Source organism: Phlebotomus argentipes, unplaced genomic scaffold (assembly GCF_947086385.1).
Source record: "Phlebotomus argentipes unplaced genomic scaffold, Phlebotomus argentipes genome assembly scaffold_18, whole genome shotgun sequence".
Taxonomy (NCBI): domain Eukaryota; kingdom Metazoa; phylum Arthropoda; class Insecta; order Diptera; family Psychodidae; genus Phlebotomus; species Phlebotomus argentipes.
In genome coordinates this window covers 8,486,779-8,511,133 of record NW_026776177.1, presented here as the reverse complement: position 1 = coordinate 8,511,133, position 24,355 = coordinate 8,486,779, and the positions used below count along the sequence as shown (strand labels likewise).

Sequence of the window (24,355 nt, the reverse complement as noted above, 5' to 3'; positions counted from 1 at the left end):
TCAACATCCTCTCGCACACACATAGAGAAATACTTTCCCCAAAAGTTTATAGCACTGGGGGTTCCTAAATTACGCTATTGAGATGTTGATTTGTGTATTAAACATATGTTGCCTCTGTTTCGGGGGATAGATTTTCATTATAATGTGGTACGTGATTGGATATACATTTCCAATAATGATACAGAGAACCTCCGGATGGTTTTTTTTCACTCCGCACACTTTCATCCCTCATCATTTTTTATTCGGCTCACTCACGTCCAACCCCCGTCTCGTGACGATGAAAGTTTCACTTTGGTGTTTGTGTGTTTGTAATTTATTAAAAAGTTTGCATGTTTTGCTCTCTTTCTCCTCCATCGTCCCACCAGCTGCCAAAACAGACACTTTCCCTCTTGTGGGGCTTTTTAAACTACAGAGAAAAAACGCCGGCCGCCAAAGAGCGCCGAAGGGCTTGCGAAAGCATTGATTCTGAAGACGACCACAATGGTTGCTTTCCTGTAAAATTCTCAGCATTGCTTTGCGCACTCACTTCCAATATCCGTGACTTCTGGCAAAGGACTGTCTGTTGAGCCCCAAGAAATATATCAAAGAATGATATTTTGTCCACAAGAATAAATTATATTTGTTCAATGAGATGGTAATTTCGCTTGGTCTCCAGATATTGCTTGTCGTCGTGTGCAGGGGAGGGAAAAAGTGAGTTGGGGTCGAATGAATATTTTCATCCCTGCGTGATCCATTCGGCAAATATCTCTCCATGAGCGCACAAACAGGGTAATTTGATAATCCAGATGATAGCGCGGCTGGTCACAGGGTAATCTTGGCGTAATAAATTTCTTCCAGTTGACACAGAAAATGAAAGGGGAAGCCGCTTGATTTCAGATTTGCATTAATTTTTCCGCACGGTTGATTTCATCCGCACATAACACGCGCCATCCAAAGGAGTCCCCAGAGGAAAGCACAACCGTGTCCAAACACGAAGAATGGCTAAGACGGGTAACAAAGAGTGATGCTTGGCGAGTACGTGAATCATGGGAGTGAAATAAAACGGATTTAAAATCGATTTTTGAAGTGTTTTGATGTGCGCCACCCTCGCAGTGACTCGCCTTCTTTTTCCACGTCTGGAGCTCACTCGGTAATCCCAGGTGTTGGCATGAAGCGATTTGGCTCGATTCGTGCAGGAGGAATGGCCCCTGAATTTAGGGGAGGACTAATTGAATGATCCACGTTGAGTGCCAACAGCAGTGAGAGATATTTACAATACATTGAATTTAAATATTACCCGAATGCAATTTAGAGGAACGTATGCATCCTTATTAGATCAGGCGCTTCCCATAAGAGTGTGGAGGGATCTAAATTGGATAACGCCAGCTGAGATTCCTAAACTCTTGCAGGGCGCAAGAGTGGGTCTTTGGATTCAAACAGTCTTATCGACCTGTGTAAAAGGTTGGTCTGACGAACAGTCTTAAGATTTGCAGAATCTGTGTTTTGATGCAAGAAGAAAGCTTCTATCCAATCTAATAAATCAACATCGAGAGAGAAAGTGTTAAGTTCAGATGTCTTCAAAGTGTGATTGGCAAAAAATAAACCAATAGAAGGCTCTCAAGACCTCACATTTCGTGATTCAACATGAATAATCGTACTTACCAGTTCAATATGTCATATCTTCTGAATATTTCCTGTCAGTGCAGTTTTCGATAAAAATCCTCACTCTAATTCAATCGCATGGAGAAGATAATTCATCAACAACAGCGTCATTGTCAGAGAGGACCGAAAAAATCCATAAGATCCACAATTTGTCACGAAAAGATCCCAGCTGTGACAAGAAAATTTGCTTCATTCTTGTTCCATCGCCATCACCTTTGACGGCATGTCGTGGGCTGAGTACGCCCGCTTGGGGTGAATTTTCATATATATTCCAATTCGATCCAACTGTGTGTCTTTTTCCCATTTTCCCCATTTCACCCCCCGCTCCCCGGTCGTTTGAGCGCCCCAAAATTGCCTCCACCGCGCGTCGAATGGCAAGTGCAGTAATGAAAATTTATTAAAATTCATTGAAGATAGCGGCAACGATAAAAAAGAGTTTTTTGGGGTATTAATCAAATGGGTTTCGACAATGGCGCGCCGGAATTGTGAATTTGTGGGGTTGGATATTGGGATGTGGGGGCGCAAAGAGGAGACTTTTGGGACTATCATTAGTATGCACAAAGAGTCGCCGCTTTGGATATTGCTCCGCAGCAGAAAATCCTTATAAACATTCGTGTAATATATCCCCGATCCTGTTCACCCCTTTCGCCGCACGAGGAATTGTCTTAGCTGCTTAGTGGAGAAATATTTTCGGTGGGCCATTTTGGGTGGTTGTGAACGGGGTTTGGGAATGTTGAGAGAAATTCACGTTCTTCCTCTGCTATTTAATATTTATTCGATATGAGTTGGACGGTTAAATTACAAATTTCTATATATTCTTTTTTCCTCATCCTCTTTCCCGTTCACTCTCTTCCAGCTATTTTCTCATATGTGCTTTCCATCTTCATCCCCATTTATATCTTCTGCTTTTTCATATCAAATGACACACGTACTGCTTTATTATTATTACTATGTATTAGTATTTATATTTTTGTGAGAAAATGGCACATTTTTATAGAGATTTCTTGTGTATTTTATAACATGGATTCTGCAGGAAATTCTCTCGTCTACATTCGCAACGTCTCGCGTGAACTTTTCAAACAGATCCGCATTGCAAATAGCGGTTCATCTTTTGGCTTTTACAAAGCACAGAATTGCTTTGTCATTCCGCAACCAGATCTGTAATTACTTTTCTTTGCTTTCTCATCATTCTGTGAATTTTCTTTTCTTACTCTCTCTCCGTACAATTAATGTGAAACGTTTTCTAAATCGTCATTTCCATGTCATCTCGCAAAATCTTCTATATTTTCCATATAAAAGTGTATTCCTGAAGTTTTTTTCTTATCTCTTTTTTCGTGGGAAGTAGGAATTACATTATAATTTAAGAGGTAGCTGTTTATAAAAGAGTATCTCCTTCTCATGTGAAATTCCAGGGGTGGAAAACAGAAAAAGTGATTAAATTTCAAGTGTGACAATTCTATCAAGAATGTGGCGAAGTTATCTGCAACAGAAGGGAGAGAGATTGTGGCATTCCTCCAGCAATCCCGTCAATTAATTTAGCTAATGGAACTTCTCCAGAGTTCATGGGCAGTTTCAAGTGGCATTTTTCCAGTGGTTGGAGTATTTTCATATTTGCTAGACGGTTGTGCACTTGAAAAACCAAAAGAGTATTTTGCTGAAATGCCAAAAGGGGGGGCACACAGTCTGTGTCCACATAAACTTCATTGTGGAGTGTGTCGCCGGATCCTTTGACGTCGGTGGGAGTTCAAGTGCCCGAGGGTGCGTATAAATACGAAAAGGACTCTCTCCATTTATTTCATTTTCAGATTGTGGAATGGGTTAAATAATTTAATTATTAGTACGTTCAGTCTTATTTATCTAGCCATTTCCATTCGTTTCACCATCGCAGCATCTTTTGTGTCATGTCGATTTTTCTTTTTTCATCGCACTTTTTCGTCCTTTCTTGGCACGCAAATATTTGGCGACAGCGTCGCGATCCCAAATAGGCCCCTTTCTTGATGCTCTTCCGTCACTTCCAATTTCGCTTCTAATAGAAATTAGTTACCACAATTAATGCTCCGTCCACGGGAATAATTAGTTATAATTACAATTAGAATACTTTAGGATACGTTTCTCACTTCCCTCTCAAGTATAAAGTTTTTTCTTTGTATAAGAATTGAGTACAGAAGAATATATGTACATGATTAGTCTCTATAAAGTCGACAATTTATTAGATATATGCATTTTACACCATCTCTGCGAATGATTATGTAGGTATTTATGTTCTAAACATGTCTTTTTACATCTTAAACAATTGAGCCACATTCTTTCATAACAATAATATAGCGCATTGTGTGCAGGAATCCAGCGTAAAATTCAACTCATAACATTCCAAAAAAAAACCTTTTGAAAATAACATATTGAAGAAAATTGAATAAGAAGAAAATTCTCAAAATCCCTAATCGTACATTTTTTTATTATATTTTCACGTATGCCCTAAAAAAATCAAACTTTCCACAATCTTATCAAATCAGAGAAACACAAAGTCATCTACAGCCAAAGTTCATCAATGAATTTATAGAAATACTCACTGTGTTCCTCGCACACAATTCGCGGCCATCCTAACCATAGATTCAGGTATAAAATATGTTAGTACAGCGAGAAGAGTCTTATTTTCTCTCAAACATACAAAAGTGCGTTCTTTTGAGGTGGAAAATGAGGGCTAAAGTATAATTCTCCCAGTCAGAGGTCAGAGATGAAAGCAATTGCGGGGCAGAGAGTTGAACTTTTCCTCCCCTGCCACTCTCGCAAACACAGCAGAAAGCAGATATATCCAGCACATTATCAGTCCATTAAGATGAAAAAGTTTGTGTGTGTCTCTCGCAAGTTTGCCGGGAAATTTCTCTGTTCGGATGGTTGTTTTAGGAACCGTATTCACTCATAAATCATACAATTTGTATCATTACATCTCGGCCAGCGGCCGTCTCACTCGCACTCCTGCCGGTAATTAAATACACTGCTCAAATGTGTATTTAATGGGCGCCTATGTACAGTGTTGGGGGCGTAATGGACGCGCTCTACACATTGTCCGTCCTGCCGAAGCTGCTCAAATAGCCCTGCGAGCTGTTCTTATCGCCCATCGCCTGGATGAAGTGGTGGTTGGCGTCCATGGCACCGGGAGACGGCGTCCAGGAGCCGTCGGCCACGCGCCGGCCGTCGCTGGCCTGGCTGAGCTTCATCAGCCGGTTGCGGCGCATGGTGCCCAGCATGGGCGTCTGAGGCACGGCGGCGGACGTAGAGGGCCGGCTGAGATTGTTGATGAGGTTTAGGCGGTTCTCCGTGATGTTCATCATGAGTCTGTTGTGGCTTCCGTTGCGCTGCAGCACGCCGGCGTGGCTCTTGGCCGCGTCCACGTACGGCAGACCCTCGTTGACGCCGTAGTGGCAACTCGTGGGCGCCGAGTAGATAGAATTGCTCTTGGCATCCAGCCGGTTCTGGTGGTATATGTTGGTGGAGCCAATGAGCGAGGTGGTCGCATAAGCGCCACAACTATCGTACAGTGGTGACTTTGGGTGCTTGAACGACGACACTCCCGCCACTTCCGCGTAGTCCGGCATATTGAGCGGCGTGAGCCTGTGGGGAGAGGCACAAAAGGCATGGGAATGCAAAATACCGCACATTGCACCACAGCGTCTGGGTGGAACCCCAATACTGCTAAAACAATTAAAATAAATTGCCGAGCAATGCGTGAAAGGGATTGACTTTATCAGCAGCTCTCCATTTTTTCCAGTTGCCATTGAAATTATGGTTAGTACTTGAGAGAACTCTCATTAAAGCTTTCGACAAATTTATATATCACCGGTTGCAAACCTATTTACTCTGGCATCATTGCGTCTAGGCAAAAACCTCTCCACGCTTTATGCCTAATTCAGGTGATATCTTAAAACAAGATAACATAGTAGTAAACCTCAGGCGTTTACTTGACTATGTTGGAGTATAATTTTATTAACCACATGCTTTCTTTGTTAATTAGCGTAATCATCTCTCTCAAACTTCCCTCGGGTTATTTATTGTGAAATATGCATGTCTTTTGATACCTAATTAGAGTTAATTTCAAAGTTGGAAGCTAATCAAAAACCTTTTGTTGTTTCCCATGAGTTACTAAAATATTTATATTAGCAGTGCCAATGAACTGCATAAAATCGACATAAAGCCGTGAATAATAGAGGAGATATTATTGCTGCACATATTTTATATGCCATATTCAGTTCGATAAATTGTTTCACTCTTTCTATGAATGTTGGAATGAAAATTACCTCCATTTTGCCTTGTGTGGCTCCAACAAAACTAATTTGCAAGAGTAATTCACTTTAACTTGAAGCGATAAATACTGTCTTTTTCCCAATTTTTTTCTCAACACCCAAAGGAAAGACATCGGCGGAAGCTAATGGGGACAATTCATAAACTTCCCTAATTATTCCCAGCAATTTCCCAGCCAGGGAAAAAATGTAAATTGTTATAAAAGCAAACAGAGGGTTGGAAAACTCTCCCAGCGGTTCGGGAAATAAAATAAATTTATGCTAGAGTATCGTTTACGAAAATTGAAGAAGCATTAATGAGTGAAATGCGGCGATGTCTGAGTTTTATGGCTAATCAATAGAGGAATAAATTAGCGGTTTCCAAGTCTGATGACTCATCAACAGTCATATAAGAAGGGTTTATCTATTTCACTGATCAGGGACTCATTTGTGTATTGACAAATTCTCCCAACTGTCGTCACTTTGAAATGCTGCAAAGTCAACTCTAAAAATCAATTCACCGCCCCGAAAGCGGCTTTAAAGTTTACACCGGCAAAAGGGTGAGTCCTTTATGAGTCGCCGAACCGGAAAGTCGGTGTGCAAATGAAGAGGCAAAAATGATTAACCCCATCCAGGGCTTATCAGTTGATGTGGAAAAATCAGGGGGTGCGATTAAGCATGGGCACTCACCTCTCGTAGTCTGGCAGCGGAAGCGTTTGGGTGGCTGATATTTGTGCATAATCGGGTATCCCATCCTTCGCATGACGCCACACGCCACCGGAAGGATCTATCCACACGCCGCCGCCCGTGGCTGTTCCGCCGGCGCCCGTCCCGCCGCCCGTGTTAAGTGGCAGCGTGGGGAATTTTCTTACAGTTCCGATTGCGTGATTTCCTGAAATTATTCCACATGAAATGTCTACGTCTATTTTCCAGTCTCATGTGCGGTTTTGCATTTGGGGCGCAATTCTTATTTTTGTGAGCTCCTTTTTCGGATGCCACTGAGCATGTGGGTGAGTATTTATGGTTTCGGATGAGGCGATGTGATGAAAGGAGGGCAGGCGAAGAGGGAAGTTTATAGAATTCAAAGAGGATATTGTGTAAATGGCTTGATGTCTCGCAGCCATAAATATTTACTTGGACTTGAAATGCGGTCTGAGGGAAAATGCGGAAAGACACCCCATCCTGCCGAGCGTCTTCCAGCGCTCTCAGGGGCGGGTTTCATGGGTGGATGTGGATGGGATGAAAAGAATGGAAATAGCAAGTGGATAGAGATGTCGATTGCAGAGATGTTTAATTGAGCCTCACTTCCTTACATGCAGCGAAAATTCTATTCCTCTTCCTTTTTTGGCGGGCATTTTTCACGTGCGCGTTCATCTCTTCACCGGAAAATTAAAGCTACGCAAACTTATTTATCCACTCAACTCTCAGGCTTTGACAAATCCGCTAATTGGCAAGGCGCAAAACTGAGGATAAGACAAGAAAAATATCTCTATTTTCCTACATCTTCGCACATTCCATGGGCTGCCGCCTTATAGGCATTTTCCCACGTTGAATTTATTAGTTGGGAAATACTAAGTAATAAATTTGCTTTTTGCTCGCACATGTGTGCGTATCTCGGGCGAAGGATTCCACACCCCACCATGCATGGTGTTGCTGGGAATTAATGGCACAATCCTCATGGAATCATCAGCCCGGAAAATCAATGGGCGAACATCGAATAAAAAAGCTCGCTATTTATCTCAAATTAGAGAGGCGGCAGCACATAAACAGAGGCGCACACACAGAATGTGGAAACTCATGGCGGAGCAACAACTGTTAAGAGCGCAAAAGTAAGTGAGGGGATGGAAGTTTTTCACTGTTGTTGTTTGGTAGTTTTGCGTGGGTGAAATGGGAAGAAGAGCAGAAAATACCATAAGTACTAAATACATTACCCGATAACCCGACAAGTGTATGTGAAGCTTTTCGAAAAGGGCGAGAGAGAAAGAAGTGTGTAGGATTGGCACAAGTTTAATGTTGCCTTTTTTCGCATCCTTCCACCCTCTTTCTATGCACGACGCGCCCAAATGCAGGGAGTCTGTTTGGCTGTGCCAAAGTGCCGCACGATTTATACTTCCGCCAGAGCTTTCTGACACTTTTACTGTGTCTTCGCGCAGCCACTTCTTTTGACGATCACCATGTGGTTCCAGCGGGAATTCGTGAGCGCGCCGAGAACTTAATGCACCCCCAAATGGCATCTAATCGCAAAATTTATGCCACCACCACTGCATGTAATAGTAGATTTTCCAGAAATTATAAACTGAAACGCCATGAGGTTACTAATGCGAGAGGAACGATATTTGTAACCAGACTCCCGATTTTCCTGGGAACTTCATACGGTGGAAACTTGAAGTTTATTCCAAATTTGTGAAGAACATTTACGTTTAATTGCAAACTTTGTATAGATCAATTCACAATTTGATGAAACTTTAGTACAATTTAAAACCTTGACTCAATTGATTCAAGTAATCGTTTATGCTGGATGCAAAATTCTTATAGGAAATTCCTTGCATAGGAAAGCCGGGGATATTTACGTTCTAAACAAAGTAAATTTCCCTGCCAAGAGGCAATATTCTTTTTTAATACCTGTTTCAATGTATGGAAAAGTATTACAGGTCTTTTGAATATAAACATCAGCGTTAACTTAATTCAACGACTTCTTCTCCATCACGTCTTGCAGTGCATTTGCATAAATGCAGCTTGCATTTTCTTCAGCGAGAACGGAAAAAAGAGAGATGTAATGTAGATCAGAGTAGGGAAAAAGTCCCTTTTCCGTCTAAGATAGAGACTGTGGCCATTGGAAATTAATGCACTATTCATGACACAATAGCTGCAAATGCATTGTGGGTGCTGCATCGCATTACTTATGACCCCCTCCGCCTCGGTGGGCGTGTGGAGAAAGTGAATGTGTACTTGTGGGTGAAACGACAAAATGCCGCACAAAAGAGGAATGGAAAATAAATTGCAAAACGAGGGCGGTAAGCGAGGAAGCTCGAAGGCGGCCGCAGACAAAAAGATGGTGAGGAGGAGGGAAAAAGAATAAAAACACATCATCTCACCGTGCATTGAGGCCAATGATGTTTGCTTGATAAATTGAATCCGCTTAAACAATACCATGGCTCCAAAGAGGAATACGATGATGGCGATTATTGATCCCAGCAGGACAATAAACCACGTCTGCGTAAGGATGTCATCTGATAAGTTGTGATTGATTGAGTATCTGTGAATGAATGGGAATTTCCATTATTTTGATGCCTTTGTTTGCACTTGAACTTTCACCCACTCTGAGCTTTGCGCACCACCTCCACATCATACATCGGGACGCCCCCATTCAGTGTTTAATTAAAAGACACACGGACAAATGGACTTTGTGGAGTGTGCTAAGATAAATAATTACCTTGTGAAGCTATTGTCGAGGCGGCGGGAGTGTGGGTCGAGCCGGAGAATGGCCGGTGGGCTAAAAGGTCCAAATCCCGCTCCCGTTCCTGCTGACACACTCACCGAGTATGTCACCCCGGCAGAGAGGTTCGCCAGCAGGAGTGATGGTGTCTTCGCGTCTATTGTGATGTTTGTAAGTATTTTCGACAGGTTGTGTGAATCAAAGCCTCTGACAATGATTTGGTAGCTGAGAAGAATGCCTGGAACACACACACACACATTCCAATCAATCATGTCGCTGGGCAGGTGCCTGAAAAGGGAACTCTTTTCCTCGTCGTCCGGAAAATTGAGGTAAATTTCTGAAATATTGCATAGTTTCGTGCACTGTCACCTTATTGGAATTCTAAATGGCAAAATCATAACACTCAAGCGCTTATCCGAAAGCACATTTGCGAAAGCTGTCTCTGGAGTTGAGTCGCCTGGCGTAATCCAATTGATGGGCCTGAACAATTTTGAAGATCGATAAATGTGTGCTTTGCCGACAATCAAGAACTCAAAGTCACACATGCGACAGGAAGGAGGACTGATGGGTGAGAGCATGATGATAAAAAGGGGTGAAACACAGCCTCTCACCCTCATATTTCGACTGACTTTGATGTGTTGCACTCACGCAATAAATCTGTGTCACAGGGCCGGAAAAGAGTCCCACAGAGGGAGACGCAATGTGGGCAGAGACACATGACTTACCATTGATTGTATCGTTGTGAGGTGCATGCCATTTCAGATACACAGCTGTCGCATTCAATAAAATCGCCTCTATGTGTTCTGGCGGGGCGCTTGGGGCTGCAGAGAAATGGTGAAAGTCGTGTGAGGAGAAAGTTTTCTCGATCCCTTAGCGATAAATTACTGTATCGGCATCCTTACCATCCTCCAGCGTGCGAGTCGTACGTGAATTCGATGGGCGTCCCTCGACTGTCTTGTAGAAGGGCACAATGAAGAACTCATATTGATGGTACTTCTTCAGGCCGGTCATCGTGCATGCGGACGCTCCGCCACCGTGCAACACCGTCAGCATCTTGTACGTCCCATTGGACACAGTTTCACGTGAATAGATGTAGAAGCCCTCCACGTACTGGCCGTTTATAATCTAATTCGATAGACACAGGAGACAGATTGAAGGGATTTACTGTCTACATCGAGGGGGTATTTTTGGAATTTAATATGCATCCACATTTTATGTACAGGCTCTCGCCAGAGGGGCCAAATTCCATCAGAGGGCTGAGGGTGGAACACAATGCGTCCACATTGGACATGGGACTGTGGAATTTATTTGGTGAATTATTTCTTTTTCTGTCCGGGCGAAATTGGATTATTAACTTTGTTGAGGACTATTAGTGAATGTTTGGTTTCAACCCTGTTAACTCCAAAATATTATTTCAAATGGGAAACACAGAGGGATCATCTGTCTATGCTGTTTATGCTCCAAATACGGAATGGGCGCTTTGGTGAAGTTATTAAAGTCAGAATCAGAAACAATCGCGCATTCCTCTTTTTTTTACTGGTGTTGTTATTTCTTTTAATTAAACGCCAGAAACGTGTTTTCCCTAGAAGACATCATTTGCCTTGCAATTGCATAATTAAGCAATTTAACTGTAGTTTATGCAAATTACAGCATAATTGTTTTCATTTGAAAAGCTTCCGGTTGTATTTTTTTTATTCATTTTATGCAAGAAGCGGGAAGAGAAGTAATGGAATCAGCAATATTATGCTAACGTGAGAAAATGTACAGCAAACCTCGAAACCTGACTTTCTACAGAATATTCATAAACTCCAGGATTAGGCGTGTTTTATCACCACAAAATCCCAGTCCTGAGTAATTTGAATTGATTGGATTTCTCGAAATTAGAGCACTGATTATAGAAATTTAATGTTACGTGAGAGTTTAACGGGAAATTCAATTTACCGAAGTGAATGGAAGCACATTCGCTTAAGCACTCTCGGGGCAAATTACTGTCATTAACACTAAATTAACTATCTTAGTGGCAAAATCTACAGTGCTCAATATAAGAATGATCTGAAATCAGTGCATTCTATTCATGCTCTCGAGCTTGAGATATTCAAATCATGCTGTCTAACTCAAGAGACATCCATAAATATCCATAAGGGGTTGATGATTTGTATCCTCTGGTGGGGTGAAAGCGTGTTCCACACTCTCAGGGGATTGTGGGCATTCAATATCTTGTGCGAAAGAATCAGTCAATTCAATTGCAGGGCCGCACGTGTTGGGGTATTCCATTGTGGGCAACCCCTCGGAATTTAATATGCATCGGCTGTGTTTGTGCAGGGGCAAATTCCGTAAGATGGCTGGAACATCAGTCAGAAACACACTCACCTCCCAGGAGAGCCGTACACTCGTGGCATCAGTGGCATTCGCCTCGAGCAGCTCGACCACATTGCCAGACGACAGAATTGCCTGCGCCTCACTCAGTCCAATGTCCTCTTCGGCACCGAGCGCCTGGGAAGATGGGCGGCGTAAATCAAAGGGCATCGATATAAATCACTGCGATATCAGGGGGAAAGAATCTCGGTGACTGCAAGAGGAAATTACTCACCTTGCCACCCACGACAATTGGATCCGACATTGGACTGGGCGGCGAGAGCCCGTGGAAGTTCTCGGAGCGCACGATGAAGACGTAAGTGGCACCCAGGGTGAGAGAATACTGGGTGTACGTGGTGTCCGGATGGCGCTGCACCAGCGGAATCCAGCCGCGACTGATATTACTGCTGAACATCTCCACTGTGTAGCCTTGAAGCTCGGAAGCGCCTGTCTTTCCGCCCGGAATCCACGATATAGTCACAGATTCATCCGTGACGTTGACTATGAGCGGTTTGCTCGGCGCCGCAGGGAAAGTGGCAGCTTCTGGTGCCCGGAAGAACTTGATATTGGGATTTGTGGGCTGCTCGAGCCGCAGGAAGCCACTCCACGTGGACTTCCCATTGCGGCTGCTCGCCACACACGTGTACAGGCCCTGATCCTCATTCCTGTTGAGATCTGATATGGTCAGTGTGCCGGACTCCGTCATGTTGATCTTGTGCGATGTGACGACGGGTATTCCGTCTCTGTACCAGGACACCACTGGCGTGGGAACGCCACTTGATCGACACACGAGCACAGCCACGGATTTCACGGGCAGAGTCTGATTCACCGGACCCTGGATAATGATGGGCGGCGGATTGTCCTCCACCGAGTTCACAATGAGCTTCGCCTTAGCAGTGATGGACCCCACGCTGTTGAGGGCACTACAGATCACAATGATGCCATTGTCCGTCCGCCTTGTCTGCGGCAGAGTCAGAACGCTGACTCCTTCGGCAGTGAAAGTCGTCTCGAAGCGATCGAGACGCTGTCCTGGGAATATCAGGGATCTATTGCCCTCAATTGACCAGAACATTGTGGGTGTGGGAATTCCCGTCGCCCAACACTCGAAAGACACAGACCCCGGCACGTCCGCGGATTGAGCAGTTGGACGAGCAGTAAATACTGGAGGAGCTGTAAGGAATTTTAAAGTCCGCCCTCAGTTTCAGACTGAATATTCTGTGTGTCTGTCTGTTCGTTTATCTTGAGAAACCCATTTCAACTTGCAAATCATTAATTATCTGCAGACAATAATCAGAGGAAGAGAGCCAGAAGTGACTTACAGTGAACAGTGAGTGTTCCGGTGGCCGTTATCGAACCCACAGCATTATCGGCCTCGCAACTGTACTCGCCTTCATCATTCACCGTCACGCGCTCGAGACGCAGGCTCCTGTCCTCCAGGATGTGCACCCGATCTGGGAAGTGGATGATGGGAATCAATTGGGGTGGCGCGATAAGGCAGTCACATGGCAATTTACCAAGCGGCATGTTTCCACCGGCTGCAGAGCGACGCCAAAGGACGTCTGGCATTGGATCCCCGCCGACGCGACACTGGAACGTCACCGCCTGCCCCTCGACGACGACTTGGCTTGTGGGTCCGCGGATCAGGAACGGTTTCACTTTCAAGAGGAGGGCGAAATAAGCGACAAGTGGTAAGTTTTATCAATAACCAAGTGACGTTCATGGCGCTATTTATCGGTGGAAAATGAGGGAGAAATTGTGTCGTTACCGTGTCGACTGTGACATGCCACAAATTGGACTTTAGAGATGTTTCGCAAAAGCTCTCAATCCCACGTTTATTCTATATAATAACTCATTGAGAGCATGACAAAAATAAACTGCACACGAGTTGACATTATGGATGAAAAAAAGTGAATAAACACTTCAAAAGGTTCTCTTTCGATGAAAAATTTTAATGAACTGAACTCGACACAATTCAATTGTAGCGATTCCCCATGTGATAGTAATAATAACATGAAATCAAATTAAATACAACTATGACGGGGATTTCACAAGAGAATTCTGTAATTGAATTTTTCACTAATTAAATTGGCATTATTGGCATTTCATGCAATTTTTCAGAGGGCACGCATTGAGAAAAAATGAGCAAACATTATTCACTGATACTCATTGATATTCCGTCAAAGTCAACGAGTGACATTTTCAATTTGATACTTTTTAATTATCGGTTTTTTGACTATATAATAAACATCAGTGAGCTCGAATTGGATGCAAAAAATAAGTAGTAAATAATGAATATATGGATATTATTCCAAATGTTAGATTCATAACGAGCAATTCATGACAAAAAATGCTTTGTCGCAGGACATTATATTATACATAATACTACGAAATCCCCTGATAACATTGTATTTAATGAGGCGATCAAGAATGTTTCATTGCGGAAATTCAAATGAAAAATGAATAAATAGTGCAATTTCCAAAAGATGTGTCGCAAAATGTACCAATTACGGTGAGACTCAGTCACTACATAACTCAATGTTGAATAAATTCAGATCATATCGATAATATGCAAACAAACACATACATTCCCCAAAGAGGCATCGTTATTCATCTTCCTACGGTGAATTCCCCAATTCCCTGCTTTCAAGAGGAAGCCATATATCATGAAAAATTGTGAAAACGTGCAGCCCTTTTAGCCATCCGCCCGCAAGGCGAAACATATCAGAGTCGTACGAAATACCTCGCGATTTTCTTGTGAAAGGAAAATTTCTCCTGGCGTGCCAAGAACGCTTTTTGGCATCACACAATTCCTCCCTTCGGATAGTGTTGGGTGGGTGACAAAAGAAAGCTCAATGGCTGAGGACGTTATTTACATAGAAAGTTATGAATACCATGAACTTTTAATAATGCTGCCGTGGACTCTCTCGTGCCGGCCGCATTCTTCGCCACGCACTGGTACTGTCCCTCGTCCGTCTGTCGAACATCCTGAATGGCCAAGTTTCCGCCGTCGACAATGCGAATCCTGAATTGATAAAGCAGCGGGCGGTTTAAATGCCTTTTCCCACTCAGAGTGTGTGTGTGTGTGTGCATGGTCAAAAAGGCACTCTTTCGCCTCCCTTTTTTCTTGTCTTTGTTAAATGCACCCCACCCGCTGTCGTGACAAAGTGCCACGACATTCATTTAAACTTTATGGAAAGTTTGTCGCTTTTTGCTTGTCTTCCCACCCACATTCGCTCGAGGAAGTTGAACAAACCTCTTGGAATTCTCCAACTCCACTCGCTGGCCGTTCTTGCGCCACTCCACGCGGGGCTCCGGGGTACCCTTCGGCGGTCCACATTCGATGAGTGCGGTGTCACCTTGGGCCACCCGTGTGTTCTGCGGCTCCAAACGGAAATCCTCACGGAGGACTGTTGGGAACAGAAGAAATTGCGGTGCATTAGAAAATGTCTGCGAGGCACGACAGAATTTAATTTAACATTCTCCCAGGGCTCTCGGCATGGCGGGACAGCCACACAATTAAGGCTTTTCGGCATTAAATTGCCCGAGCGGGCGGAATAGGAATCTTTGTTTTAGAAAACTTGACGGGACTTATTATGATATCATTTAAAATGAAAGGCAGCGCCGCTCAGCACGCAACAGTAGACTTGTGCCAGGAAATTGGTGTATTTTTTAATTAAACAACACCTCGTGTGTGGATAAGATTGTTAGTTTTATTGATTACTATGCGGATTCTTGTCCGCCGAGAGCACGAAATCGGATATTCGAGAATGACAAGCTGCCTTTCTCACACCACTTCATTCTACATAATTCACCACATCGTTTTGTTCACGGAGCTTTTAGGGTGTGTGAGAAGCTGAGGGGCGGCTTCCGGCAAAATTGCGTCCATTCTTTTATTTAAAAGTGTGCACAAAAAGTTGTGGGTGGAGTTATAATTTGGGCAAAAATATTTTTAAGGCTTGACGCCGTCACAGACGTTTCAGTTGTCAAATAATGTGCTTTTGTTGCGAAAGGAAATGCAATTCCTCCCCAGAGATTGTTGACGGGAATTCTTTTGGGGAGGAAAGTGTCATGTCTGAAGTGCTCTTCTCTTATGCGAGCGTTTTAGAGGAGCGAAAAGAGGGGCGCAAAACAATGGAATGGAGGAAAAGTCTGCTTAAATTTCATCCAGTGAAGTCATAAATATACTAAATTTAGTTCAATATTTTCACATTTGTACATGAATTTCAACAATTGAACATAAATTTTCGATTAGGTGATTTTGAAAAATTGATATTGCACTTTCAAAACACCGAATGTAAATTGTTGATCGTCAAGCGAGGGAAAAACTATAACCCAAATTTTAACATAACAAAATAATCCCGCAGATTTTGCAGTGGTTAATGGACGCCTCTGGGGTGGTGCATAAAATGGGATTGCTTTCATAAAATAATTTCATGGTTTTTCCACATTTTGCACTGAATTTTTTCCACGTCGTTTCTGTGCCAGATTTATTTGTGCAAAATCTGATTTTTATTAGACAGTTCTCAAATTGCTGGTACTTCTGCTTTATGCTATCTAATTTGATAAATATCTGTAATCATTTATGATGTTCTCTGGTCGATAAACTACTTTGGTTTGCGGCATAACCGATTTTGCGTGCAAAATTTACAATGAAATTGCACTGATTCTGAATTATTCTGAATTATTCCGACTATGATAGGCCAATTTTTATGCCTTCCACTTATCTCAACTGCCCTCTTGTGCACGTCAGGAGGCTTTTCAGAAATGTATGCAAATTGCTGTGCAGAAGATGATGGTTAATGAAGATATTGAAATGCTCATGAGGGGTGCTTTTGCACGTTATCGGACTGTGACGGTCGTCAAAATATTTTATCCTCTCCAAAATGCTGCATATCTCAATGAAGAGCCTGCTGGTGGGCCGCTTAAAAAGCAAGGCTTATCCCTTCGCTCAATTGAGACTCAATTTTGATAAAGTTTGAACATGAGGGCAATTAAATAGTGTTTTGTAGTTAAGTCCTCTATCTCCCCCTCTTTTTCGATTTACGCCTAGCGATATATCATGCATAAATTCCATGCACAATGGCACGCTCGGAGAGATTACGAGAATGATTTTTCGATATGCCCATGTAAGCGGAGGGTGACAAAATATGCGCCACCCCGGCGAAACTTTATAGTTTCGTCGTGTCTGCACGAGGACATTCTCCAGAGCAAGGCTCCGGCCAGAGGCTCTCCTCCGCACTGAGTTAATAATTTCATGTGTTGTGTGCGCCTCATGCGACGTCCTCTGCATCGATAATACATCCCCGAGATATGCAAATTGCCAAAGCGAGAGAGTGAAACCGTTTAGAAAGGGGATGTTTTCACCATTGTACGGTGTATTATGTTAAAATAAGGACATCGAATCGCAAAACAGTTTCTTCGAGGCTTAAGTCGCAGCATTTGAATAAATTTCCAATTAAATGTCTCGTCCTTACCCTCCTCAATCCCTCATTCATCCTCACTTGCGACTTGGAGAAAATTGACAGTGTGCGGCGTAGAAAAAAACGCCGAGGGTTGGAGAAACTATTCCGTGAGGATTGAACGAGAAACGGAAAAAGGGTGACGTTCCCTAATTGGCCATTCTGTTCTAAATGCTCTATTGAATCTTTTTTGCCAACCAAGAGATTTATGCATTGAATGAAGGAAGTGGAAATGTACCAATCTCATCTCCATTGTCTGCATTTGGCCATTTTGTACTGCTGACTGTAAAATTAGTGTAATGTTCACATGACATGAGACACTCAAGCGATTTATGTTAAGAAAATGAGTAATAAATTGTGAATAACATCATTTCAATCTAATCTACAACATACTTTTCTTTTGCTTAACAGTAGCTTAAAATAGTGTGATTGCTTAATTTATTTTAGGTAGAACTCAAAGGTTTCGACTCACCTGCAACCACAAGAGTGGCATTGCGACTCCTGGCCACGCCGAACTCATTCCTGGCCTCGCACCAGTACACGCCGCTGTCGCTCTCCCGCCGCGAGTTGACGACTTTGAGGAAGAACAGTCCGCCGGCGGGCAGAAAGAGCCTGTGCGATCCAGGCAGAATCTTCAGCGGCACTCCGTCCTTGTACCACTGGATGGTGGGCGTCGGAGTGCCTTGCACCTTGCAGTTGAGCGTCGCCGGATCGTGGCGCGCCACAGTTGTGTCGGTGGGATACTCCGTGATCCGAGGCGCCTGGCCTGGTGGGAAAAAGAGCGTATTTCAGTGGAGACTCATTTAGCCAACATGTTTCAGTTATTGCCGCACAATGGTAAAACTTTCATGTGTCCCTCGAGGAGGAAGTGCTGGAAATTAAATCTAGTTTCCTACCCCAGAAATTCTCAAATGGTTGGTAGTTAAAAGTGGAGAATATTTTATGACTTTACACGCTCCGCAGGGGGTTGTAAAATTCTCAGAAATTTACCACTGCAGAACATTTGCATGAAACGGAGTGGCGGGAAATTTTGGAAAGATTCGCCAGCTAAGCTCCTGCCTAAGCAGAATCCTGCACAGAAGGCACGGAAATATTCCCACCTTCAGTAGCTCTAATGCCAGGGATATGCTTATTTAGCGGAGAGTAAATCGTGCTAAACTTTGGTGTGTGTCTCTTTGGGAAAATCCTCATTTGCACGCACCATACTCAAAATTCAAATTCCCTCCCTTCCTGGATCTTCTCAGGCACTTCTCGAGCCTCCCCCAGAGTCGATGTGTGTGTGTGTGTGTGTGTTGTGTCGAAAATATGGCCAATTTTAAGAACAAATGTTTTAACAAAACCACTTAACACGAAACGGGGCGTAATAAAGACAAAGCTTTTGGGGCTGCAACGATTAAATGTCTGGCTTTGGGGTGTTTGTATTGCTACCCTAGCTCATCTTTTGCATCCACACTCCATGCCCAGGATATCTAGAATGGGTGTTGCTTTCTCCACTGGAAAGTTTGTATGTAAATTTTCGGTGTGAGATGTTACTCAACGGCGGGCACGGAAGGGTGAGAGTGGGCCTGGCGAATGGGAGAAGACCCAAGGGGAGAATTTGAAATTGATGTCGTAAAATAATTAAGAAGCACACTGCTGGCTGCTGTTTCACAACATTTTAATGTATTAATGCTAAATAGTGACTCAAACTACGACTTTCTCACACTTTCTCGGGGGTAAAGTTGTCCGTAGCATCTTTCAGCTCACTGTCTTCACGTACACATGCCAGACAGTCGATGGAGAACCATCAAAGATTTCATTTCTGGTATTTGTTGTATTCGTGCGGTTTCTGATGCTCTGAATTCTGATGAGATTGAACGCTCAGTGCTTCAATACAAAGTTGCTTATAAGAGAACCTTATTAAGACTTCAGTGGGATTTTTATACCTTCATTCTTTCCTCCTTATCTCAAGAGATGCTTAAAGACCAGGAGCTACTTCAGAAATAATTAAGTTTTTCCTTTTACTGTAAGAAATAGTGCGGCATTTTCTCCAGAAATTCTTCCCAATTTGTATGTAAATTAATGTGTATTATATAACACAAATAAACACCTCTAGTGAAACAGGAAATAATTAGAAAATAGTGCATCAAACTTCACGTCATGCCACTGTGAGCAACCGCTCTCCGTTTTCACCTTCTCAATTACATCCTTGAAAGCTTTAACGTGTGAAAAGTACGGTTTCTTGGCGGGGAGCACAGAAGCGAGCACGGTTGTGTCTCAACCTGGCAACTCTATCAGATAATTAGTCCGGAAAGACCTCCACCAAAGGCGCCCCAACCATTGTTGAGGGCGTACGAGAACCGTGCAAATGCGCAGGTATTATGGCAAAGAGAACAATCCATAATGGAATTTGTAATTTGGGGCATATGATCAAAAGGGTGATACGGACGAGAAGTATGACGAGACTTGAGGGCCAAAGAGAACACATTCGAGAGGATTTGAGATTATGTGGCGAGCGCACCTGAAGATCAGGACGTGCAAGGAGACAGATTGAGGCGAGAGCAGAAAAATTGCAACTGTTGTTAATCAGATGGGGATTATACTTAAGAGGATGTCGTGAATGCGAGGGAGACGAGTTTAATTTCCCAGCCCCTATCGCAGGAAAACCCGAGCCATATATCTGCGAATTGTGGCATATCAGTGAAATCCTGTCGCTTGTGGAGTTTTCTCTCCTTTGACCAACTTTTGCGGCAGCCTCTCTGGCAGCATGTGCTCAAATACGGCTGATAAATAAACTGAAATTGAGACAAGAGCACACAAACGGGAAATTGTCTCCTCAAGTGTGTATTTGTACTTGGGTTGAGCATGTGGGGACCGGGAAAGTCGAGGCTTTTCTCCAGAATATATTATTATCAATTTCCCTGATGACACAGCTACTGAGGGAGACAGAAGAAACCCATAAACTAACAAGTGCTTTTAGTTGTTAACGTCGATTCCTCTTTTCAAACATTAAACTTGTCTCCGTCTTCCACCACTTCTTGTGTCTCCCCACTTAAAACTATTATTCTGTAAATGATAATACAGCGGAGACATTGCCAAAAGAGCGCGCTTTATAATTTGATGTGAAATGAGGTAAAAGAACAGACAGTTTTTCCCACTTTATCCGCTATAATACTTAAACTTTAAAACACTGAATGCAATATAAATAGAAGCACATGTTAGACACTAACTTGATTGCAAAGCTTTCAGCCTATTCATCATACAAATTCCTCTCTGATCATACACTTTAAGAAATTCAACTCAACTTTTGTACCATTTTCAATTACGTTAATGCTCAGGCGCTATTGTTCCTCACCCTTTGTCATCCACTGTACTTCCCCAAAAACATTGCTGTGTCGTTTATCGTTCAGTCTTCCCATTGCTTGTTGCTCCCAAGTTGCCCATTCTTTTCCCGCCGCCCTCATTCTGTGCCTCAGTCCATGACTTTTGCACCCCCGCGCCTTCTTGGACAATGTGCCAGCATGCTTTCATCCATGGGCACGAATCTGGGTGGAATGAGTGCACTCTCAGAGTTTTTCCCCGTCGAGAGTGAGAAAAAACTCCAGCAAATTTGCATTTAAACACTCCTCATTTTTGTAGACCGTTTGAGCTTTGACTCCGCGCCGAGATCTCCGAACCTCGACTATAATGCAATCATGAATTTATTTATTGTGTATGCAAAAGTTTACTTTTTTCCTTTCTCGCTCCTTCACTTTTATGCCGTACTCTATTGTTTGTCCGGAGAATTGTATTTTTTCGCGCTCCTTTCTTTCGCGAAGAGTTGTGTTGGTACTTGGAATCGCTCTTGTTCTTGTTTTCTTAACTGTGAATACTTTTTCATGAGTGCAGAAACAAGAGGGATGCTTAAATAGGCTCCTGCACAAGAAATACATAATGAATTGTTCTACTTTAGGTTAAAGTGTTGCCGTAAAAATACATCCTTGTTTGCATAACAGTATCAACCCGGAAAATGAGCAAAAAACACGCAAAATTCATGCTTGATTATAAATAACACTGTCATTCACTGCACATTTTGTTAATATTTTTAATGTTTTATTTATCACACTCATTAATTTTCATTCGCCAACGTTAAATTCCACCCACCGATAAATGGTAATAATACTTGTCTAGCTTGCGTGTGTGCAAAATGCGGGAAGGAAGTGGTGTTCATATTTTCATTTGTGTCCCGCGTAAATTTCAATACAATGTGCGCACGAGAGAAAATTGCCCCAAGGATGATTTTAATTATTTTATTGTGTTGATAGGGATGTACAGAAAAACTTTCAATTATTTGCATTCAACATTCAGTGTACAAAACGGTGTGAGTAATTGATGGTAAACAGCAAAGTTAATTTTTGCAATGCAAAATAACATGTAATTACTTTCGTATAAAAAATATCCAACATGTTTATGGTTGAACTTGTGGTACAAATTTCAATAAAACACGCATGTTTTAACTTATTTATGTTTTTGCAGTAAAAACATGACGGTTCTCGCAAAATCCTTGTGCTATAAAAAGGCCCATTTAATATGAAGAAATCTATGAAAATCAACTGATAAATGAATGGTTAATTGCACTAATTGACGCAATATCATTGAAAATGATACTTTTATTGCCATTATTTGATCCCGTTTATCATATTCTGATTATTATTTTTCGAATGTAAATGCTCTTTCGCTCATTAAGCGTACTAATTAAAGCGTCTGGTAAATTGTTTGAATGATTTTATGTGCAATAAATCATAATTAATGTCTAGAGAAGCGTTTCAGGAATATTGTTGAAAAACTTTGACTTTAAAACACAGCCACAAATAATTTTCGCCAATTCTCTCTAAACACTGTGAAAAAGCATTCAAACTAGCATTTTCTATCGAGTGTAAATCGTCTCGAAAGAGCTGAAAATGTTCCCCTCGTGAAGCGTTTACGACAGAAAAAAAAATGCCCCGAGAGTGAATTGCAGACGAAATCACAGCCATATATGGCTTCATTTTCGTACATCGTTTCATATTGCTCGGCCGTTGCACAGGAAAATAATTAAAAGATGGAAGAGTGAACGTTCTGGGAAAAAGTTTTCATTGCAATGCCCAGGAGGGAAAATGGGGCTTTTACCTCGGGTCGTCACGAGAGTCACAAGAGTCAATTGAGAGTGAGACATGAAAGACAGATAAATTGATAGTTGAGTGGAGGAATGTGTATTGGCTCGGGTGTAGTGTATAGTGGTTCTGTTCATCTGCGCCCTCGCCAGAGCAGTCATTTGATAGACAATGAGAGCACATTCTCTCCATTTGTTTGTTTGATTTAGCCGGATGATGGGTGGATGGATGTCAGAAGATGCCCTGCAAAATTAATATTGCAAATAATCTCCTGGTGTGCTGTGTGCCGGGCGGACAAACGGATGAAACTCGAGGAGGTGCCAGAGACCAGCCTGAAGAAGCCAAGGCTCAGCAGCTCGACAGACGGAATTGTGTGGAATATGACAAATGAATGGCATTTCACCCCTTTCCGGTTGATTTATACAATTTTATTGTTAGCAAATGCCATGAAGGGCGACGGAGTGGGAGGGAGTCAATCCCTCTTTAGTTTTTACTCCTCAACACCATCTCACACTTCCTCGGGTGACACGGAAAGTGTATTGATGTGAGAGGGAAGACGAATGTGATTTTCACCCCTCGTCCTGATGCCAGAGACCCCTTTTTTATACACTGTATAAACTCCAGTCTCGGGGAAAGGTCGCAAGGATGGAAAAAAGCGCATAGAGAGAGGTTCTTGTTTCAAAAGTAGCAGGTTCTCCTTTGAAATAGGATCTTGAACTTTCAGCACAACTCATTTCATGCGAGACTAATTAATTGGGAATTTAGAGAGGATTATTTGCAAGCTAGCACACAGATTTATTCTGAGGAAAAGAATTAGATTACACTATATTTGTTGTAAATTGAGTGAAATCTTTAGCAGACATCGATGAAATGGCAAAGAAAATGGCAAACGTGGCACACAGTGTTATTATCTAATTATTCGATTTCCAGCAAACTTTGTTACTCATGATTTCCATTCATAACAAGATCATTTGCTGTGAATTTCAGCCTTTATCAAAATAGTGCCCCCTGGGTAAAGGTATCTTGCATTCGGAGTGGAAAGACCCCTCGAGGCAGAGGCGAAAAAAGGGGTTCAATCCCAAAGATTTCCACCCAAAAACTTTCCAGCATATCTCGTCTATACACCATCATGCGTCTGTATTTAGTGTTTTATGGGGCAAATGCCGTGATTTGCATTATCTCGTTTAAGCATAAATTCACTTATTTGAGAGAATTGTGTGAATGAAGCGGAGCGGGTGTGGGAAGTTCGGGTGGAGGAGCTTAAATGCCAGCCATTGCTATTGAGCTACCCACAAAATATTGCACAAAGGAGAGTCTGGAATTCACTCTTTAGGAGCCTTTTAATTTACACCATGAGAGCGCCTCCTCACACTCCCTTTTGCAATATAACTCAATGGAAATTTTCGGCGTCATCGTGGGTGCGAGTGGAAAATCTGCCAAAAATATGGGAGACATAATCACATTTATTTTCATTATATTATCCTCTGTCTCTCCCTCAAGTCCTTTCCACCACTTGTGCCTCGGAGAAGGCCTCAATATTGTCAATAACAGAGCGCGAGCGTGTGTGTGTGTGTGTGTGTATCTGGAAAAGGCTGGTGAGATGGGAAATTGTTGTGCAGGGAAAATTTGATATCGATAACCAAATTGACGGAAACAATTTCCGAATATGTCAATCCTGGGGCCAAACTAGTGTGATCACCGACACTGAGAGCAAACTCACAAAGCTTGTCCCAAAATTCTCGATAATTTATATACACATCGGATGAATTCCCGCCGCCGATATTTATTGCCCAGGAAAAACTTTCGCCACAGAGCATTTTGTCTCAACCGACTCTAATTTTAAATTTATACTGGAAAACAGGGAAATTTATTATTCAGCTTCATTTTCCCACACAGCATTTGCGGGATTTGCGGGGTGGGGCTTTGGCATAAGGGCAGAAATATGGCTGTGAGCAAGTGAAATGAGGGTTTAAGTGTAACAATTGGGGTTATAATTTACAATAGCATTTTTGAAATGACCCTAAATGAACTAGAGAGCTCATCAGCAGGGAATTCTTTGTTCTCGCAAATGTTTCA

The 24,355-nt window shown here is 42.5% G+C and overlaps 1 protein-coding gene across 1 annotated transcript in view; it reads right to left on the bottom strand.

Annotated features, from left to right (window-relative positions):
* Nucleotides 1-2,399: 2,399 nt before the first annotated feature.
* LOC132259117 (protein sax-3-like) overlaps nucleotides 2,400-24,355 on the bottom strand; it is a 29,040-nt gene continuing 7,084 nt past the window's right edge. The window contains exons 4-17 of the mRNA XM_059756664.1: nucleotides 22,296-22,522; nucleotides 17,641-17,934; nucleotides 14,963-15,116; nucleotides 14,601-14,731; nucleotides 13,224-13,364; nucleotides 13,029-13,160; nucleotides 11,945-12,879; nucleotides 11,725-11,847; nucleotides 10,257-10,479; nucleotides 10,080-10,175; nucleotides 9,352-9,592; nucleotides 9,014-9,174; nucleotides 6,609-6,810; nucleotides 2,400-5,253 (exon numbers count right to left, since the gene is read on the bottom strand). Coding sequence (XP_059612647.1) covers nucleotides 4,698-5,253; nucleotides 6,609-6,810; nucleotides 9,014-9,174; nucleotides 9,352-9,592; nucleotides 10,080-10,175; nucleotides 10,257-10,479; nucleotides 11,725-11,847; nucleotides 11,945-12,879; nucleotides 13,029-13,160; nucleotides 13,224-13,364; nucleotides 14,601-14,731; nucleotides 14,963-15,116; nucleotides 17,641-17,934; nucleotides 22,296-22,522 — 3,616 coding nt within the window. The 3' untranslated portion in view covers nucleotides 2,400-4,697. The remainder of the gene's footprint in view (nucleotides 5,254-6,608; nucleotides 6,811-9,013; nucleotides 9,175-9,351; nucleotides 9,593-10,079; nucleotides 10,176-10,256; nucleotides 10,480-11,724; nucleotides 11,848-11,944; nucleotides 12,880-13,028; nucleotides 13,161-13,223; nucleotides 13,365-14,600; nucleotides 14,732-14,962; nucleotides 15,117-17,640; nucleotides 17,935-22,295; nucleotides 22,523-24,355) is intronic.